Here is a 15,256-nt window from a genome sequence, read left to right on the forward strand (position 1 = left end):
CTACCCTCGTGTGTCGTCGTCGTGTCTCTAGTGTAGTTAGTTATTAATAAAGTAGTAGTGTGTGTGTGTGTGTATATATATATATATATATATATATATATATATGCTTTGCATGTATTAACTAACTCTAGAATGTGCAGTTTCATCTCGTTTACATTGGTATTTGATATTTTACATGTTTATCAGTACAGATGAATTATTTACATTGTGAGCCTGTATAATGTGTCATGTCTTAGCTGTAGCTTAACAGTAAATAGTCTGATTTTATCATACATTGTATTCTTATTCTGACATATTAGTTGCACTTTATTCTAACAAACAGTTTATAAACATACTAGATTATGTGTATATCACTATTGAAGCCTCTTTTGTAAGTATAATTATATGTTTACAATTTATTTTTTATATAGAAAATGAAGCCTGTGTTGTTTAACAAACAGAATTTGTGTCAAATGTCAGTTAAAAAGATTAAAGCATTATCCAGTTTTGTTTGACAAATTAAGGGTGTTATTTAATGTAACATTGCAGCAACAGTGAAAAGAAGCTTTGTACACTAAAAGTCTTTCTATAATGATTGTAACACACAAGGTCAAAAGGCTAGCAAATTGTCACACTGTTTTAAAAAGGTTTTATAATCTAACAGCCTACAAGTAAATTAATTTGATTTCCTTCTGCATCTATAAAAATATACAGTTGTCATCTCTGTCACCCCAAATCACAAAGTAAGGTTTATGTACATGTGTATAATAAACATGTACGTGGATAGATACTAGTCAATTTAAACAAAATTATTAAAGGACTTGATTGTTAATAAAACAGGCACCAACATGTATACTAAAATGTAGATCCGTCATTTGATATCATGTATCAGCTCAACTATACAGTAGTAACCAACATTGTTTAAAATTAAATCCTGATTTGGCAACCTTATGTCTCTTAGTGAGAAAACACTACACATTGATTTATTATGATATAATCCAAAAAATAATAGAATTACTTTTATCTTAAAGCTTCCAAAATACATTGAATGTAACTGCATATTATTGGTTTTATATATGCGTTTAACTTTGGTAGTGATTTTGTAGGCAGTAGTGATCCTTATCATCTGGGTGATATCTCTACTTGTGGTATACATGATCTTCCTAATGTTATTGGATCCATTCCTTAATAAACGAAGAGCTCACTATGAAGAACATCACAATGAAGTGTGTGTGGTATGTAAACTTGCACTTTAAGATATAAGTTGCAAATGTAATTTTTTCTTTTTTCATCTACTGTAAAAAAAAGTATTTATCACCCATTAAGTGTTTCATATAGTGCAGTAGTTCAGATGACCACTGACTTCATTTTGAAAAATACTGTAGAAATTTTGGATTATAACCAGCTTTTAAGTGTTCTGTATTATAGGCCATGTAATTGTAGATGTTATTTGTTAAAGTATTGAAGAAAGATGTGATTTTCTTTAACTGTTAAATATAACCGTTCCTGGGGCATGTAAAAGTCGTGTAACCTCGTGTGATTTACAAGTTACCACATTGTAGCTTTATGAAAATTGAAATCTGCTTTAACAAAGTATTTCCTACTAAAGTTCTTTTGAAAGTTGCTGTACTTAACTAATTCACGCCATAAAAAAAGGTTTTAGTTTTCAATTTTGTGTGAGCTATATATATTATCTGGAATGCCCAGAAAAATGTGCTAATAAATGTGTAGTATTAGATTAAAATACTTACATGATCAGTGTTTTAAAATACATAACTTAAAATTTTTATTCTTAGACTGTTGCTGGTCTCACAAGCAGATACTACATGTTTCAATGTATTAACATCATCCTTAGATGTGTAAAATACAAGATGCAGTTACAAGCCACTTATATCTTTATAATTGATCATGTGATCCTTATTTCTAAATCATTTACATACAACATAACAAAAAAGGTCACAACATAGCCAAAAGAAAGTCAAACCATTTGTAGACCACTTGTTCTGATAACCCTTTATCCTTATTATGTTGGAATTTCTAACGTAACAATATAAGTTTTGTCCCTGACAAAAACAAACAAACAAACTTGTGTGCTATAAATTTAGCTACATTATAAGAAGATATTCCTATGTTTGACAATGGTTCTGTAAGAATCTATTTTTGTACCTTTGGCAATGCTTAAAATCTTGGAGTGATAAAACTACTAGGAATTAAGTATTATTTTTTTTAACTTGAGGTGTTACTTATAGTCTTTAACTTTTTTCATTCATGTAATTTATTACAATGGTTGTTCTTGATATTTTCATTGATACCTTAATTTAATAACTCTTCATCTTTCTTATTATAATCACATTTTGTATCACAAATTACCCTACCTTGTCAATTTTACAAGTAACAAAATGCACCTTCTTTAATGATTTTAAAAACCTGTGTCTACATTTTTCTTTATATTAACTTTCAAATTACCTCTGAACTCTCTAACTTCAGTTCTAATTATATCAGCCTTACTAATAACTTTAACTTTGCTTAAACAGGTTTCAACTTGTGTAATAAACTCTTCCTTTTGACAATTAGCAAGCAAAACACATCCCTTTATCTATTTGTCATTTAACATATTTGAGTAGTTCATGACCTTATTAATTTTTACAAAATTTACTTAAGGTTCAAGTAGCAGATTTGACTTGGTTTCACTTCCTTTCATTGTCTCTGTTGAACAAACAACTGAACTTCTCCTCTGAGTTCAATTTGTATTTATCTAAGTCTCTTTGAATATGAATCCAAATAGTTTTCCCAGTCGTTTCATTGTTCTTTATTCTATTTAGTCACTGATAGGTAAATATGGTAAACTCTTATTTTCTTGCTTTGCTGTAACACTTCTTTTTTGATAAATCAAAATTATGAAAATCCATTGTTCAACCCTCGGTAAACAGTAAGTAGTCAGTACAGTTTCTTTTGATGTTGCGTTTTACTAGGAAATTTAATTGAAGTAATTGTTCCTTCATTTTTCAGTTTTGCAAATATCCTTGACAAAAATCCCATTACTGGATTCATAAGGTTACAATTCATGTGAAACTTGTGTAAAACCTTAATTGAAATACTCACACAATCATCTTTTTAAAATACACAATTTAAAATCTTTATTCTAAGGTCATGAACAGTCTCAATAAACAGATAACCTACATGTTTTGATGCATCAACATCATTTTCATGAATGTAGAATACAAGGTATGGTTACAAACCATATATACCTTTAGAATTGGTCATGAGACCCATAGTACTACATCTTTCACATACAACATAATTAATAAAGGTCACACTATCTCTTTCTGACCTACCAAACCTTCGTAATTATTTTATTTTTTAATAATTCTGTAGATTTTATAATATTTCTAGCAGTCATATCATTTGGTTGAGTCAAAAATAAGTCTTCTCCCACAAAATACTGTGAATGGTAAGACTTGGCCAGTGAAGAATTTCCAGTTTTATTATTTTAAACATTTAAGCTTATGTTCATTTATTGTAAATTTTATATTTCTTTTAGTTTTATTGATGTATAGACAAGCATGTTCATATTCCATTTTGTAAATGCATGTTTTGTCCGTTATTTACATTATTACATATTTAGCTCTATTTCATATTTGTCTAATCTTATTCTTGTGTTTATAAATTGCAATAAAATATTGTTTTTGCTTTTTAAATTTCTGATAGCTTTGACATGATAAATCTGAAACATAGGGCAAAAAAAACATTTTTGTTTTCACAACAACCACGGTGAAAAAACTCTTATCTATTGTCTGTTTAGAGCATACTTTTAAGGACCTATAAACACACTAGTTCATATGACATGTTTCTTAGAGTGGCAGTATGATAACAGAAAATTGGTTTGTGACAAACAATAATAAATCCAAAATGTACATAAAGATTTTTGAAATAATGTATATAATTTGTATGAAGTTTTGGTTTATATTTAGTGGAATAGATAGTTTTATGGATTAAAAGTTGTTGTATTAATTGTGAATTTTTTTTTTATAATTTTTGTTTGCTTAGCTAGTTCTTTCAGCTAGTATTGTATTGTTAATATGAAGATGAATAATGTAACAGGTTTCTGTACAACTTTTTAAAGTATTTTATATATCTTTATAAATTAGTTGACCATGTATTTTTGAACTTGTAAAAATATAATTCCAAGTTACATTTGTCATATTGTGTGTGAATCACATGGATTTTCCAAACCTCAGGACTTTAAAACTATATAAACAGCACTTGTGGAATATATATACAGGTCTCAGAGGTTTTACGTTTTCTTGCAGGATGACCCAATTACAATGCCCCTGCAGTCTCCCACTCCCACTACTACTGTGTTGAACAGAGTTGGGCAACAACAAGACAAGTGGAAACGTAGTGTTCAGGAACAACGAAGACACATTTATGATCAACATACCATGCTAAACTGATGTATAAGTTTTAAGCATGATGTATTAAGTATTGAAATACATTCCTGAACTGTAGATTGTAAATTTTATCACAATCTTTTTAAGTATGAAAAATACACGTACATTAATAGTGTGTAGTCTGAAATCCTATTTGAACAACTAAGTTCATGAGCAGTGAAATATGAGATACTAGAAGAGGTCAAAATATTATATTAAACCTAATATTATCCAGAAATGATCACAACTTAACTGAAATTTCCATTATTTCTTATTTCTTCACTGTAAATAAACCAAAAAAAACCCCATCAGATCTGAATTTGTAAACATAAGTTAATTGTGTCTTTTAAGTAAACTTGCTCATGTAATGTGTTTTTGAAGACTTGTTTATATGAGGTAAAACATGTTATCAAGTTGTTTTCTGATTGATTTTCGTTAGAAGAGTAAAATAAATCTCCTTCTATATGTAACTATGTTTGAATACAAAATATATTAAGTGTTGTACTGCACAAATAATTCAGTATACTTTGTACATCTAATGTTAAAGTACTTGGGTAGAAACATCAAAGTATACTTGGTTTATAATTTAATTTCAAATGATGCCTAATTTGTAGTTCTTTCTACCACATTCCACATATTGTAATTGGAGAGGCCCCTGATGTATCAACTCATAGTCTTCTTCAAGTGCTGAATCTTCCAATAGTCACTCATTAAATGAAATGCACTTTCACTAAAAATAAATACTCAGAGTTTTTCCAGCTAAAGGCCTTTTAAGTTGGAAACGTTGAAAATTTTGTGAGAGAAGTATTTGCTATCCCATTTTAATTTGGTTACCCCCAGAAGTTAAGATATCTAGAACTGAACTGTCCATGTACTTCATGGCAATTTATTAATGAATAAGACTACTATAATTTAAGGTAATACCTAAACAGGCTATTCTAACCCTACATACCTTTGGAAAGTTTACAAAAACAAAGTTCTTAGTACACTTTTGATTTTTTATTTAAATCTTAACAGTTTATACAATGTTTTAAGAAAAGCTAAGTGGCCAAAAATACAGTTACTGTACATTTGTATGGGAGAGTTCTGATTTGAAACAAGTGTTCTCAAGTTTTCCATTTCTAGTCCGTTACGCATATGATGAATGTGTGAGAGAATAAAAAAATTTTGTGAAAGAACATGATATTCCAACTTCAGTTCCTAAGACTGATAGCAATTGAACAACGATTTAGGTCTCCCTAAGTACATAAAAAAAAATCTATAAAGATAACGTGCCTTTTTTCTAATTCTTTAATAATATATATAGTATTACATTATTTAGGTCAAATTATTTATTTAACTAACTGTATTATTTTGTGTACTATGATGCAGTTATAAATCAATTATCTAAAGAACCCAAATGTTTTTCAGTACTTAAATGAATTGTTCTTAACATTTGAATACTGTAAAAAGTTAGATATTAATTTTGTTTTCTTATGCATATTTTTTTTAGTGTAACATACTCGTAGTTCTTGCAGTAATTTAATTAATAAAATATACAAATACTTTATCATTAAAAATTATTTTATTATTATTCACTTACTTGCATTTGGTGTTATGAAGAAAGTAGTGATATTTGAAAGGAAAATTTTATTTTGCAATTAGTTGCTGTGCAACAAACCACAAAAATTGTTGATAGTTCAATTTATTGTTTCATGAACTTAACGAGTTTACATGTACTTAGTGACATTATCAGACTTGCATGGTTCATCTGTAAAATAATAAAAATTATTGTTATTATTTAGCTCTAAAACAAATTGGTGGTGTTATGCATATTAGCAGTTTTACATTATATTAAGAATTTCAAACATAAGTGTTTTTTTGTCCCAAATGTAGTTTATCATTTTTTAAAACCTTCTTGGAGAAATTTTGTATAACACTAAGGTAATGCAAGTTTTTCATGTAAACAACCAAGAGAGAGAGAGAATCCCTGTTTTTAACAACAAGTGTGTACTAAGTTATAATGATGTGAAATACATCTTTATGATTCTGTAAGCTGTTGCAATGCGTTAACAAATAACAGATAGGTTTAAGCACTTTTGTATTATTGTGTTTTCGTATTGCTATGTATGATATAAGGGAAAAATATATACACACACAGATATAAACACTAATTTTTTCTCTAATATTTTAGTGGAATAAAAACACCTGTTTCAGACGTGCTTCATACTAGGTAGTAGAAAAACTTCTCAAAATTGTTTTAGGTAATTATGAACTTTTTTATTACAAATGAAAACATATTACAAATTTCAGATTCCAAAATGTCTCAAGTTATATCTAGGAGACTCAGGTTGTGAATTATTGGTCAGTAATTTATCATAGTAGAAACTCATCTGTACAAGTAATGTCACAATATTTTGTACTTAACTGGTCTAATCATTGCCATTATAAACACTTATACTATCTAAATTTTTCTTTAAATGACCAGTTTGTGTGATAACTGGTTGTAATTATGATCATTGGAACATTTAAAGGAGGCAAATGTCTAATACTTACTGATCATCCTAGCACTAAAAAGCGTCAAGATGCCCCAAAATGTACCAGAGAGTATTTAAATCCATCTATTATAGGGCTTGGACCCATGATCAGCAAGAACGTTTTTTTGCAGTTCTCATCCCTCATATCTACATATACTTAATGAAAGAAATTTGTTTCAAACTCCAAATGGATATGCAATGATGCATAACCTGTATGTGTATTTATGGGACCAAAACTGATAAACCTACTCATTCTCTGTGTGGTTGTCAGTGTTGCGTATCAGATACACAATGCCATCCGTTTCTGGTCTACAAACTGGATATATGCTTTACATGAACATGAATATGTATTTTCTACACTTGCCTCTGACAGGGTTCATAGGAATCATGGAATTGCTGATAAGTTGAGGAAGAATAAACTGTTTTCTGTATGTTGAAAATAGGGGATTGTCACGAGTCCTAGCTTTGGTCATGGAATGTCATAGAAAGTCGAATAGAGGGTGATCTTACTACAGAAGTTGTACGAAATATAATTATAGTAGACTTCCAGTTCCTCCTGCATATAATACCTTTGACCTTGAAGATATTTTTCCCCAAATAGTCCTGTTGTGATATTTCCCAAAATGAAATCAAAATATTGAGCATTTATTGGTTTTCCACTGTAATGCTGCCATGGTTACATATAAACAATGTTTTCCATTGGTTATCACGATATTGCCTTCAACAAATCAAAAATATTTTTTACACTGATCGGATTTATGTACATAATATGCCTGAAGAGTGCCAGTTTAGTGAAGTTTAGCTGAGTGTTGAAAGGTACAACTCATGGGTGATCTGAGTAGACAGCAAATGCAAAGTGTGCTTTGTGTGACAACTGTCCATACAGAAGAGAGAAAATGAATCATCAGTGTTTTAAGACAGGGTGAATATTATGGATTACTCAGAATTCTCTGATTCTGGGTTGTGTTCATAATTCTGTGAATATCCAAAAGTAATTTCAACTTCCTGAATGATTTTATTTAATATTATTAATTGATCTGTTAATTAGAATGCATTAATTAGTAGTATAACATTTTCAGTTTTGTTGTGTTCTTTTCTCGTGTATTTTGCTTTAGCTGATTCAGTGTTTGAATAGCTCAAATCCTCACTCAAAGTTGTTTAAGTCATGAAATATGTCCATTGATGTATAAAATTGTCATGGAAGGTTTGATAATAGGTATTGAAAAAAGTCATAGAATCCTTCATTCTTTGAAGTGTATGAACCCTGCTATGGCCTGAAGGTGAATAAAAACATTTTACACCTGTTTCTGGTCCAAAAATGGTTACCGGTATTCATTACCCATCTTTAGCTTAAAAGTATATATACATATTTCCTTATCTTTCTGTTTTTTAAAAGGATACTCCCACTCCAAACATGTTTAAAAATAAGAATACATATATTGTCATCATGTCTGTTTTAATAAAGATATGCATATACTCTTATGACCTTTGTTTTTAAGAAAGGGTACATGTACTCTCTAGACCTGTCTGTTTAAAAAAGAATACACATACTATGTAGACGTGTATTTATTTTTAAAAAGGATTTGTATAATCTGTGAACTTGTTTGTTTTTGAAGTGGATGTACATAGTACACCTTCTAACTTTAAAAGTATATGTATGTGTCATATTATACACACAAACTTTGACCAGTGTTATATACTGTGAAAAATTTGAAAACTTATCTAGCAGATGAGGGGTTAGAAAGTGCATGATATATCCACACACATCACACACACCTTCTCTTCCATTTATTTCCAGGCCAACTCAATTGTCTCTATCTTTGAAAATTCAATCAGTTTAACTTAAAGCAAGTTGCTCTTATCCCATAAAAGCTCTTACCCAATAATAAATAATAATAACACAGGAAAAATCTTTGCAGAAAATCAAAAGATTTACAATGAACTGAAAACAACAAAATAAAACCCTTAATCATTGATATTACATTAACAAACCCTTTAACAATGATACATATAATGAAGCTAATCCTTTTAACAAGGAACATGTAAGTAAAAATACAACTTCAGAGCAATTCATTAAAGTATCTGCATATTTACTCTAACTAAAAATCCAATAAGCAAAACAATTCTCAATACATACATACAATTATAATTAAAACAAGAGCTGATTATCTATGGAAACCCTGGCAGCCAGTTCTCTACAGAGCAGTGATTTTTTTTATGATTATCTTCTTCATGATAATAGAGCACCCAAGTCTCTATCCACCTGGCTGCATGAGATGCTTTGATATTTTGATAGTGGGGTGGAGGGCAGTTCTACCTTCTCTTGCAGTAAAGTCCTTGACTGTGACTAGCTAGTTTACCATTGTACAGCCATCAAGGTAGAATCACACTCATTGATGGTAGTAGTCACAGGTGTAGAGAACTGTATCACTGAAGACCTTGTACTGATGGACAGACTCCCCTGTTGCTTAGATGCCTTCCACCTCTTAGATAACTTTAGCTCTAGGAAAGGCTTTTCATGGATGGGAGATATGGAGGTGGAAACACAGGAGATGTCTCTTGGACTTCTCCATGCCACAACTTGCAGGGATACTTGTAGATTGGCTCATAGTTGTTTGGTGTTGCTTGGACCTTTGTATTCACTACTGACAATAGTCTTACTGATTGGATGATGGGGAAGTTAATAACTAGTTGACCAGTTGTTGCCAATTTATCCAATTTAGTTAGCCATTCTCTTTGGTGATCCTTTGGCAGTTGGTGGTATTCTCCAGATTTTTGCCGGTGACTATGAAAACTTAAGAGCAAACCTGATGGCAGCCTCAGTTATAGATCTCCTTGCTGATGCATTGTTCTGGAATGCAATTTCATCCATGAGGTCTGCTGAGCTGGCCATGGGCATTTTAGGTGCCAATTAGATTTGAGCAGATTCTCAAAGATAAGCTTTGGTGTGTCAACTCTCCATTGTTCTGCTCTACTTCTGGATTTAGGCAGTACAAATAGAATGTATTGCAATTGGCTAGTTGTAAGCAATATGAATAGAACTGTTAATAATTTGATCTTAAATAAAAATTTTGAAATATATTGAAAACGTGAAGACAAATTAATTCTGTTTGGTCAGAAAAGTTTAGATTAAGGTTGTAACGACCTTGTTATAACACCACTCATTGTTCTTTAGGAGTAGAGTGCTTGCTAAAACTTTTGCTGTGGTCAAATGACATTTCTATGGGCTTACATGTACTCATTTATATTACCTGTAGACAATGCATCTGTAACACCTGTGGATGTTCTGGTCCACTAAGGCTTCATCTGGTCGAATGCATGGCAGCAATTTAGCTGTGTTTCCACAGTCATCATTGCTATGACAATGGCTCAAAACTATTCTAGGGCCCAGCCACATTCTTTCCACTACTGTATGGTTCTCATACAGAACAGACCCCAGCTTCAGTAGGAAAGAAACGAAGGTGAAACTATTAGGTCGTCAAGAAATTAATGTCGCTTTTATTAGATGAAAAAACCCTAACAATTTATGTATCAAAACTAAACATTTAGTAAATGAAATAGTCTCCATTCTTATCGATGATGCTTTTTCATCTTATAATAAGGTTGTTAATGCCCTGATTAAAGAAATCACTTGGCATTGAAGCAAAAAACATGTTGATGTCCTCTTTAACACTTTCCACATTTGCATACGTTTTCCCGTTAAGATGGTGTTGCAGCGAACAAAAGAGATGGTAATCTGATGGTGTCGTATCTGGAGAATATGATGGGTGGAGGAGAACTTCCCAACCCAACTCCATAATCTTATATTGCATCAAACGTGCATTGTCGTGGAGAACACCACCTTTCCGATTGACGAGTGAAGGGCTTGATATAAACGTTCCAGTTGTTGACTGTATATCTCTGCATTGACAGTTCGCTATGGATTGAGGAATTTGAATTGAATTACTCCTTTGATGACCCGACCAAATGCAAAGCATCACTTTCTGTAGATGGAGTCCAGGTTTTGGGGTCGGAAGTGGTTTTTGTGTAGAACTGAGCCATTGTTTTTGACATTTAATATTCGCAAAGATAATCAATTTTTCATCACCGGTGACAATTCTGTCCAAAAATGGTTCGTGCACATTACGCACTATAAGAGACGAAGCATCCTCTAAATCGGTAAATGTTATTCTTTCCGCTGTAAAATTATCAAAGTCTATGGACTTGCAACGCTATAAGCCGGGATTCGATTCCCTGTGGTGGACACGGCAGATTGCTCATTGTGGCTTTGCTATAAAACACCTCTATATTTTTAACAATTTCAGAGAGACACGAATGGCCTGGTTTGTAATATTCTCGTGAATGTCTGGAATTGATATACATAAAAGAGGGCGTATATTTACTTTAAAATATGTGTATATTTTGACACAAATTTTATTATTTTTTATTATAAATTGTAGTCCTTTTTTAAATTCAACAGTTAAAGTCATAGTTCAAGAATCTTGTTGAGTTATTGCGCTCTTTTACTTTCGAGAATAATCAAACAAAATTGTTTTTTTTTATAACTTTTATAAGTTTCAATTGAAATTTTGCATTTTCACTGTATAAATATCAAACTAGTTTATGGAAATGTTTTGAACGTTCGTAAGGGTCAACGATGGTTCAGCAAATTTCGTTCAGGTGACTTTAGCCTTAAAAACTATAATGGCAGACATGTTGGAATTGATATTGATGCTCTGAAGACGCTTGTTGAGTCTAGCCCAAGGCAACACACTCGTGAAATGGCCTTGAAATTACATGTCTCTCATGAAACAATACGTAAATATCTAAGGAATATGGGAAAAATCCATAAAAAAGGTACTTGGGTGCCTCACGAACTCTCCGATGATCATCGTTTCCAACGTGTGAACTTATTTCACTCTCATTTACATCAAACCCAGAATAACCATACAGTCTATGGAGTTGGATGAAAGCCAAAGAAATGTATCACCTTGCGAAATATATATCAAATTATTTTTCCAGAAGCTGAAGTGCGGATCAGGTTTTATTCTGACTAGTACACACAGAAAGTATTCCGTTCAGCATTAATTATACACTCGACAGCGGTACGAGATCAAAGACTGAAACAAATGAAACAACTAGACTTAGATATGTTTTTACCACAACCTCGAGGAAACATTCTTCGTGTGCCATTTTAAAAGATATTAAAGTTATGATTTTTCACGCTAGATTTTTAAAAAGAAAAGCAAATAAACATGACACACCTATATAGCTGATGCACATATAAAATAAAATAGAACAAAAGTGCTTATGTTAGCTTTTAAAACCAATTATACTTTACTATTGTTTCAGTGTTAAATCAAAATCAGTTGAATTTTATTTCATCGTCAGTTTTAAACATATTTAGTGCAGTTTTATTGAAATTCTAGGCAGCATAGACCTAGTAAGGTTGGAGACCTATTGCCTTGATTTGTTGGAGGCTTTAGTCTTTATGCTGAAGTTTTGACCCAATCATATAGAAAACGTTAACCAGAAACCTTGGGAACCAGTTTTTATTTGTAAGTTAACCTGTAGCCTTACTGATCAAAGGTTAGCTGTGCATGAACTTTGCTAACCAGAGATTATCGGTATAGGTTAACTAATGGTTGAACTTAACCAAACATTTTGCCAACTTAACCATGCGCGTGAACCATTTTTGGACAGAATTCACAATGGGCTATCTGTGCTGTAACCGCTTCAAGGATCAAAACCCGAATTATAGCGCTATATAGCCGCAAGGTTACCGCTCAGCCACAAGGAGACATTAACTATACGAGAGCAATTTACATTTTAGAAATTCTACTTAATATTTCAATGATTAACAAAGTTATTAACTAATATCTGTTTAACTATTTAGTGTTCAAGTATTCTATGTGCTTATCTATACTAATCTATCTAACTATTTAATGTTCAAGTATTCTATGTGCTTACTTATACTTACCTAACTATTTAGTGCTCAAGTATTCTATGTGCTTATCTATACTAATCTATCTAACTATTTAGTGCTCAAGTATTCTATGTGCTTACTTATACTTACCTAACTATTTAGTGTTCAAGTATTATGTGTGCTTATCTATATATATCTGTTTAACTATTTAGTGCTTATCTATACTTCTTCGTCTATTTAAGTTTTGATGAAACTGTAGTATCAATCTTAGTAGCTATACGGAATAAATACGTAAATAAAAATAAAAAAAAACGTTTAATTCACTAATAATATAATTTCTTTGTTCCAATGTTTTTAATCGCAATAAATGTTATTCTAGGTGCATGTAATATATTTTGAAAATGAACATTTCACTTTTTGTATTCATACACATCTGCCCATGTTTGCACATCAGATGTTGCGTTCTGAAACATGGGCTCTACACACGTTGTTTCCGAAATTGAATCAAATCAGACACTGGTGAATCTGGTGGCGTTACAGTTGGAAAGGAACGAAACATCATTACAATCATTGGAAAGGAACGAAACATCATTACAATCATTGGAAAGGAACGAAACATCATTACAATCATTTGAAAGGAACGAAACATCATTACAATCATTGGAAAGGAACGAAACATCATTACAATCATTGGAAAGGAACGAAACATCATTACAATCATTTGAAAGGAACGAAACATCATTACAATCATTGGAAAGGAACGAAACATCATTACAATCATTGGAAAGGAACGAAACATCATTACAATCATTGGAAAGGAACGAAACATCATTACAATCATTGGAAAGAATCGTTTAATGCCTACCCAATATTAACAACTATTTTTATAATTATCATGCTCGCGTTTTGGCGTGACGCTCAGGATTATAAGAAACGCAGATTTAGACTGTAATTGTAACAGTTTCAGTTTATCGTGTAGGAAAGACAAACCTGAATGTATTGAAGTAAGATTGAAATTTTATCTCCATCGGTGAAAGAGATCCACTTACAAGCAGCCCAGTCTAAGACCACGTTTTAAACCTGATACACGAAACGCTAGTTATCGGTTTAAAGGCTTTAACTCGAGTACTTCTGAGTCCACAACCAAGTGGGTGACATTAAAGATTGAAAAATAACTATCATTTTTCGTGTTTTTTCGATAAACACTATTCGGTGTTATCAGGTAATTGTTCGTCATTTTCATTTTATAAATATAAACGTTTCTGTACACTTAGTTACTCATATGCCTATTTAGTATTCAAGTATTCCTTGTGCATATTTATACATATCTGTCTAACTATTTAGTGTTCAAGTATTGTATGTGCTTATCTATATTTATATGCCTATTTAGTATTCAAGTATTTTTATGTGCTTATCTATATTTATATGCCTATTTAGTATTTGAGTGTTTTTATGTGCTTATTTATGCTGATCTGCCTATTTAATGTTTAAGTATTTTATGTGCTTATCTATACATATCTGTCTAACTATTTAGTGTTCAAGTATTCTGTGTGCTTATCTATACGGAATTCTGTTTCGAGAAAATTAAATTTTATATCAGCTTAGGAAATTTAGCGGAAATTTTCCAACTTCAATCCGATATTGTCGAAAATACATCAGTTTCGAACCTGAATCTCAAGAACGACTGCAATATTCTGACTTTTATGTGATGGCCGACATGTTGGAATTGATATTGATGCTCTGAAGACACTTGTTGAATCTAGCCCAAGGCAACACACTCGTTAAATTGCCTTGAAATTACATGTCTCTCATGAAACAATACGTAAATATCTAAGGAATATGGGAAAAATCCATAAAAAAGGTACTTGGGTGCTTCACGACCTCTCCGATGATCATCGTTTCCAACGTGTGAACGTTACTTCGTCTCTTTTGGCGCGTAATGCGCGTTAACCATTCTTGGACAGAATTCTCACCGGTGATGAAAAATGGATTTTCTTTGCGTATATTAAACGCCAAAAATAATGGCTCAGTCCTAGACAAAAACACTTCCGACCCCCAAACCCGGATTCCATCCGCAGAAAGTGATGCTTTGCATATGATGGGACATCAAAGGAGTAATTCATTTCGAACTCCTCAATCCACAGCGAACTGTCAATGCAGAGATCTATAGTTAGTAACTGGAACGTATAAAATCAAGCCCTTCATCAGAAACGCCCTTTACTCGTCAATCTGAAAGGTGTTCTTTTTCTCCACGACAATGCATGTCCACATGTGGCACGTTTGACGCAACACAAGATTATGGAGTTGGGTTGGGAAGTTCTTCCCCTCCCACCATATTCTCCAGCTATGGCACCATCAGATTACCATCTTTTTCGTGCGCTGCAACCCCATCTTAATGGGAAAAGTGTTAAAGAGGACATCGACAT

At 31.9% G+C, this 15,256-nt stretch overlaps 1 protein-coding gene across 2 annotated transcripts in view; it reads left to right on the forward strand.

The window, feature by feature from the left end:
* The window catches only part of LOC106468058 (uncharacterized protein CG1161-like), a 20,141-nt gene extending 13,651 nt beyond the window's left edge, over positions 1–6,490 (forward strand). The window contains exons 4-5 of one of the 2 annotated variants that reach the window (XM_013928456.2): positions 1,086–1,214; positions 4,290–6,490. In XM_013928456.2, the coding sequence (XP_013783910.1) occupies positions 1,086–1,214; positions 4,290–4,433 (273 nt within the window). In that variant the 3' untranslated portion in view covers positions 4,434–6,490. The remainder of the gene's footprint in view (positions 1–1,085; positions 1,215–4,289) is intronic. The other variant, XM_022396368.1, reaches the window with a different exon arrangement.
* Positions 6,491–15,256: the final 8,766 nt, after the last annotated feature.

This window comes from Limulus polyphemus, unplaced genomic scaffold (genome assembly GCF_000517525.1).
Source record: "Limulus polyphemus unplaced genomic scaffold, Limulus_polyphemus-2.1.2 Scaffold2852, whole genome shotgun sequence".
In the NCBI taxonomy this organism is placed as follows: domain Eukaryota; kingdom Metazoa; phylum Arthropoda; class Merostomata; order Xiphosura; family Limulidae; genus Limulus; species Limulus polyphemus.